The following is a 7370-nucleotide window of genomic DNA, read 5'->3' on the forward strand; positions in this document are numbered from 1 at the left end:
AAAAAATAAAACATTTTAGAAGAGAACGCAGCATCACAGTTGTCTGAACCAATGAGCATTAAGCTGTGTCGTCAGTCAGTCGTTTCCCATCATGCTTTTGGTCAGCGCAGTCGGTGGAGAGCAACTGCGTTCGACTGCACAATCCGACACAGCCGCCTCGCCGTCGCGAGAGTTTTTTGGCACACGTCAGCATGACATCAGAGCAAGTCGGACGTAACTCAAGACACTTTTCTAACCGGCAAGCATCTCGCGATGATCACTGGTGATCGGTTCTGCGCAGATTTTGCTCATCTCAAACAAGCCTATTGTCCTTTGCCACGTCACAAATTGTGACGTCAACACGATGTAGATTTTAAGCCCGGGAGATGAAAATAGCGCAAGAAGCTTCAAATTAACCAGTTTTCTCCAACAATTAAAATTAACGGCTGCTAACATGGTCTTCTATGATGTGTAACACAAACACCTCTGCTAAATTCTCTGAAAAAGTTGTCGGGGTTTCATGACCCTTTAAATGCGATAAGTAGCTTATCCTCAGGGCACTGCCTAGCATGGCTGCATGTGTCTCCCCCTACAGGCCAGTCTGAAGAAGTTCATGGACTACATCCAGGCCGGGGCTGTGGAAAAGGTAGCCAAACTTGTAGACAAAGGCCTTGACCCCAACTACCATGACCCTGATACAGAAGGTGAGGTGTCAGGCACTGCACTGTTCTCTTCCTGTGAGACTTAATGAACTTTCCATTTGTGAGCTGGATAATGAATTACTGCCAGCAGAGCATAAACTGGCCCACACGCATGCTATATGCAAATGGAAATAGGGCTGAATGAATATTCAATGAGCATTTACAGGAATGGACATTTGCATCTTCTCAAACGATCCATGCAGTTGCCAACAAAAGTCATCTGGAGTTTAAATTATGCAACAAATGCGTAAAGTTAACGTTAGACTCAGTGGCTGCCTCCTAAATAAACAAATAAAAACCCAATTACAACACTTGGGCTGTTTAATGAGATGAAACAATTACTGCAGCTCAACGGTTCAGTTCAATGCGTGCCAACAGAGTAAAAACCACTGAATAATTTGAATGTATTTGTAACGGGGCAGCATTTTTTATGGCATATTAATTCAAGTTTTTAGCGCTTTGGCAAGCATTTGGTGAGCTGGAGACGTGGCCAGACATGCCGTGAAAGCCGCTTTATGGACCAGATGACAATGCAGTGTAATATTAGCATTCGTTTGCAGCAGAGTTTGACTTGCAAGACGGCTACCTTGAGTGTTGTTCACAGTTTGTGTCATCTGCGTTGTCACAGAGTTGATGTTGTGCTTGCCAGTCACTTCTCGAAGCAGACCCTGCTAACAAGGAGTGAAAGCTGCTGCACCATTTGCAACCACTAGGAGGCTGATCCGAGAGAAAATTTCTGTTGCAATTAAAGGGATAGTTTAGGCAATAGTTCCATTTTTTGTTTACTCACCTTCATGTCATTCCAAACCTCTTTAAGGAAAATAAATAAATACATTTAACTAATAGATATCACCATATTTCTCCAATTGACTGATTAGATTAAGAATTGCAAAACATTTTTTGTTTTATGTGTTTAAATATGCAAATGTTGCATTATCTAATTAAATATAGACTAATTTGCATACATTTTGGATTAAGCCAGTTTCAAAATTCTTGTTTTTGATGTCTTTTTATCACTCCATAAATCAGAAAATAATGTCACTGTAACACCCCTGTGGACTGTTTGTTGTGGTTTCTTCCCCTTGTGTTGGTTTAGCCCGTATAATCTCTCGTCATCCTGCCTGCCTCCACACACCGTGACCGTGACAGTCACCAGCCAGAAAAAAAAATCACCACTTTTTAGGAATAAACTGTTAAGTGTATATGTATAGAATTAGTAAATCATGAGGAAACAAAAGTCTTCTGTAAAATTCTTCAGAAAATAGATAGGAATAAAATAGTAAAGTTTTGTTTATGTAAATGTAACTGAGGTGGAGATTTATGGCTCACTGCCTGAGAAAAAACTCTTGAGAAAACTGCCTTTAAATATATGTATAGTAATTGAAATCTACAGATGAATATAGATAAAGTGCAACGAAATAAACACTTAAAAGTATATTTTGGATGATTTCTTTCCACTAGTCTAAAACAATGTTATTAAAAGCTGAATAGCCCAAGATCTCAAACTTGACCAGTGTACGGGAGAACAATGCCTTGCCTTTTAAATAATTTACTGAAAAATATGTACTGTATGTGTATCATAAAGCTGTTAACCATTGCAGCCGAATCACTGGGTTGAACTTGGGATCTGGATCAGGCTGATTTGTGAATGAATCTTATGAATTAATCTTCGTGAGCTGGATCAATTGATTCATTAAAAATATATAACTCGAAAAGATAGTTTGTACATCATCACATCAACATGCCGACGATCTTGATCGATCGGTTGAAGCCAAAACTGTTTAGACAAACTGTTTAGACTGTTTAGTCGGCATGTTGATAATATATATATATATATATATATGTTAAGTACATGTATAAGTACATATATGGGTGTTTCTGCAACTACGGGCACTTTTGACTCTCCAAAATGTAAAAAAAAAAAAAAAATCCCTGTGAATTTTAATTTTAACCACCAGAGTCTGTAATACATATAAAAAGGTCAACAAAATTGCATGTTCATTAGTCATTAAGATTTTAATCTGGAACATGTGTATTTTTTATGTTTTTCAACTCTTCTTCTTACAAAATGTCCTTACCGCAACATTACAATAACGTACATTTTATGCATTTTTCTTTTTTAATTTCTATAAAAATGTAATGTATTTCAATAGCTTTTTAAATTTTGTGCAGTTTTGTAAATACTGATATTATAAAAAATATACAAAATAGGGGATTTCATGGTTTTCTCTATGCCATGTAAAATTTAAACAGTAACCTGTCAATTGTTTCCATACACACTAAAGATAACATATTTAACTTTTTATGCCAGATGTTGCAATTTCAATGTGTAAATAATCTCAACTTAAGTGTTAAAATTTTTTTTTTGCAAATAAAAATATGAAAAAATAAAAATAAATAAAGCAGAGCTGCGGTAATGTCATCTTGCGTCGGTAAGGACACAATGTTAAAGTGCCATGAAATAAAAAACAGGCTACTGTAGAGAACAACAGTATAAAAGAAACAGAAAACATATAGAATTAATATTTGTAATTTAATATACAGTAAACTTTGAACTTGTCTCTACCGCAACACAAGGTCTTTACCGCAACACCTAAATTTACTGCGGTAAAGACATGTTGCGGAAATTACATTTTTGCTAATATTGGTGCTAACTGGCAGCTAGCAAGGTCTACTACATTAGTTTTGACTCTTAGCATCTTAATATACATTAATTATACAGTAATATACATTTATTTTTAAAATGTAGTTCAAAGTACAGAATTACTAATCTGTATGGTAAGGACACACAATAAATACTGACACAGAAAAGATGATATTTACCTTATATTTTTGGGATCTTGTGAGGTGGCCCAATCTGTCAACAATGTGCTCACTGCTAATTTCTGTTTCCATAGAAACTAGACCTGTTTGTCTTTGATAAAATGTCATAATAAAAGCCTTTTTTCATTGTTGCTCAAAAGTGTGGGACAGGCACATTTAGTTGAAAAAAATCATAAAAATGATCAGTAAATAATACAAAAAAATGTATAAGATGTTTAAAGGCACAATATGTAAGATTTTTTTAGGGATGCACCGATACTGGTCTCCTGTACTCGTACTCGTACTCGTTAAAATGTCCCGATACCAAACGCCGATACCACACAGTATGTGATAAAGCGCCATATTCAAACAAAGAAACACCGACAACAGAACAACAGACAGCAGAAATGAGTTAAGGATGTCTACTACGAAGTATATGTATGCAAATATATAGTGTATATTTATTTAAGCTCTGATAACTTATACTGTCATATTTTGTGCAGAATTGTGTTCATTGTCTTTTGGCAATGTTGGAGATGGAGATTGTGCAACTTAAAAAGTGTGTTTCATGTTGTAATTGCAATAGTTAAATAACTGGATTCTCTTAAGTGTGTTTTTCAAATGTTCTAATGAAGGATTTGTGCAATTGAGAAATATAATTTTAATAAAAAATTTTATAAAAGAAGGGGGTCTCTCGAAGGGGGTCTCGCCCAGGGTGTAATTCAATGTAGAACCGCCACTGCCACGATATATTATCACATTCCCGTGAGTTATGTCATGGCCACGACAAAACTAAGTGAACTGAACATGTCACCATGGTTTTGTGGTCCAGGGTCACATATATGTTCTGGTTTTCTGCATAAATTGGTGAAGATCAGATCACATTTCATAACAATTTAAGTAGAAAATCAGGAAATTGAAAATAGTTCACTTACTTTTTCTTGCAACTGTATAAATATATATATATCCTACCACACTGATTGTAATTATCCATTTGGCTATTGTAACTGACCGATTGTGTGTGTGTGACAGAGACCCCACTCACTCTGGCTGTACAGACGGAGCCGGGCGGAGGGGAGATCATCAGGGTGCTGGTGATGGGGGGAGCTCACATTGACTTCAGGGCAAAGGATGGCTTGACCCCTCTCCACAAGGCTGTCAGAGCACATGCGCACACTGCCCTACTGGTAACACATAGCACCTCAGAACCATGATTAGGATGAATTTATGCTTGTAATAAAAAAAATCATATTTAAATCTGATTGTCTGTTTTCTGTTTTTTTTTAGGCGCTGTTGTCTTTGGGGGCATCTCCTGATTATAAGGACCGCCGTGGGCTGACACCACTTTACCACACTGTGCTGATAGGGGGCGACACCTCCTGCTGCGAGACCCTCCTCTACCACAGAGCCAAGCTGGGGCTCCGTGATGAGAATGGCTGGGACGAAACCCATCAGGTACGAAAAGTGCTAAGAAGAACAGTGTGTGACATATACAGGAAACACATGAATAATAGAAGTGTAACTGATAACTGCTGTAACTCATATACTTGATGTACCATGGAACAATTGTCTAGTGTTATTCTAAACATACAAATTAATATATATGTGTAACAATCATTTTATAATTAATGTAATTTTATTGCAGTCAATTATAACAGTTAGAAAATTGAAAAATTGAAGCTTTTTTTCTAGGGGTCTGATTTTTGTAGCCTGCTGTATCTGTGAATCATTCATTCATATGGAAAGCACTGATCTACCCTGAACATCCCTGCATATTATTTACACGTTATGTTTTTATGTCTTTGTTTTTTGGATACATACAGTACCATTACAGTAAGTTTACAGTATGTTTGTTTTATTCTGCAAGCATGCATTAAATTGATCAAAAGTGACAGGAACAACTTCACATTGTTACAAAACGTTATCATGGTTTCCACAAAAATGTTAAGCAGCACAACTATAAAATTCTAGTTAAACTGTGGAAATATTAAGAAATGTTACATGAGTACCAAATCAGCATATACAGTAATAAATAAACATTTTACATGTATTAAAATTGTAATAATGTTTCATAGAACAAAAATTACACTGTATTTAAAAAAAATGTAGCCTTGGTAAGCATAAGAAACTTCATTAAAAAACACCACCACCACCATACTTTTCAGATACTATTTTGTGCCTTCGTACACTGTACAACCTTTTTTAAGTGCTTCCACAGTACCTCCATCAGTAAGGCTTCATGGAGACTAACAAGAAACTGTGCTCCTTTTTTGACTCATATTACACTAGATATCATTTAGCATTATCAGTAATATTATGGGAATTATTACAATGATTCACTTTTGAACTAAAAACAGTCAAATCGTGGTTGAAAAACACACTTGCCAAGTTTCTCCTCCCTTTAATAAATCACCTTAATAAGCTTCTTAGCCTTTAAAAACCTAACAGCCAACTGGAATGTTTAACAAGAATAAAGTCATTTGCAGTCTTTTATGGCAGAATTTAATAATTATCAAAGCTAAACAAGTTGCAGACAGACATTACAAACATAAAGGCAATAGAGACTCAAGAATCCGATCTTAAGTTTCTTCCAAGTACCACCAGTTGGGAATCACTGCTCAGTCCTTCTCCTCTCTCTGTGCATGTGTGCATTTCCATATCTATTTTGATTCTTTCATTCTCTTCCTCTCACTCACACGTTCACTGTGGTGTTAATTAGCAAAGGTGTCTGTTCTGACAATGTATAAAATCTATTCTTCTCTCCCTCTTTTCCCTTCCGTATGTCAAATGACTGTTTCTGCTCTTCCTATCCACCTCTCTTTTCTCTTTCCTCCTCTCCTCTCATTCTTTGTCTATCCTATTCTCTCTCTCTCTCTCTTTTTTTCTCCAGGCTTGTCAAAATGGGAACTCTCAACACTTGGAGCACCTGCTTTTTTATGGTGCAGACTCCTCATCCCAGAATGCCTCAGGAAACACTGCCCTGCACATATGTGCTTTATATAACAAGGTATAACTGCTGGTCCTGACACAAAAATCAAGCCAAATAATAAAATCTCATGTTGAAAATGTCTTACACCAGGATGAGTTTTCAGGCTGGTTTGTGCTAACTAGTGCTGGTCAAGCATACCCATGCTCTTCAGCAGCTGGTAAAGCTGGTCACCAGAATGGTCTTTCCAGGGATGCTTTAAAGATCCCTGCGAAGATTTCATTATTTTGTGTACAAGTGGTGTATTTACTGGGGGCATGAAGTTGTATGATGTATAATGCTTGTTACATTTTATGGTCAGCATCAGATGGCTTCAATGTCTTCAGGCCGTTATTGTCTAATTTCACCATTTAGGAGAGCTGTGCCCGCATTCTGCTGTATCGAGGAGCCAATAAGGACACAAAGAATAACAGTGGGCAGACCCCCTTCCAGGTAATTATGAGACACTTGCAGGTTGTTATTTGTGTTTGTTTTTCAACGCTCTGCATATCATTAACAGGTTAAATCAATGTATTTACAGCAGAATGTCTTACAAAAAGGTGTAAAGAATTATGGTCTTCGCTCACAAGACTATTATCTTTTAAGCATCCCTAAAGTTCATACTAATATGGGTCAACAGGCATTTAGTTATGCTGCTCCATTTGATTGGAATCAACTACAAGATAAGTTATGCTTAAAAGAGTTGGTATCACTAAATGATTTTAAATGTATTTTAAAGGATCTAATTGTAGAGTCACCTGATTGTAAATGTTTTGAGTGATTTGTGTATGTTTCTGTGTATGTAAACGAATGTATTTTGTTTTATGTGTAACTAAATGTGCTGCCTATCTTGGCCAGGACCCTCTTGTAAATGAGATTTTAAATCTCAAGAGTTTTTAATTTCCTGGTTAAATAAAGGTAAA

General features: G+C 36.4%; 1 protein-coding gene across 1 annotated transcript in view; it reads left to right on the forward strand.

Annotated features, from left to right (window-relative positions):
• The window catches only part of LOC107729430 (SH3 and multiple ankyrin repeat domains protein 1-like), a 121545-nt gene that overhangs the window by 64952 nt on the left and 49223 nt on the right, over positions 1-7370 (forward strand). The window contains 5 exon segments of the mRNA XM_016539916.1: positions 575-683; positions 4515-4669; positions 4770-4937; positions 6373-6489; positions 6823-6900. Of these exon segments, the coding sequence (XP_016395402.1) occupies positions 575-683; positions 4515-4669; positions 4770-4937; positions 6373-6489; positions 6823-6900 (627 nt within the window).

The sequence above is a fragment of the Sinocyclocheilus rhinocerous genome, unplaced genomic scaffold (assembly GCF_001515625.1).
Source record: "Sinocyclocheilus rhinocerous isolate Xijiao unplaced genomic scaffold, SAMN03320098_v1.1 scaffold697, whole genome shotgun sequence".
NCBI lineage: Eukaryota > Metazoa > Chordata > Actinopteri > Cypriniformes > Cyprinidae > Sinocyclocheilus > Sinocyclocheilus rhinocerous.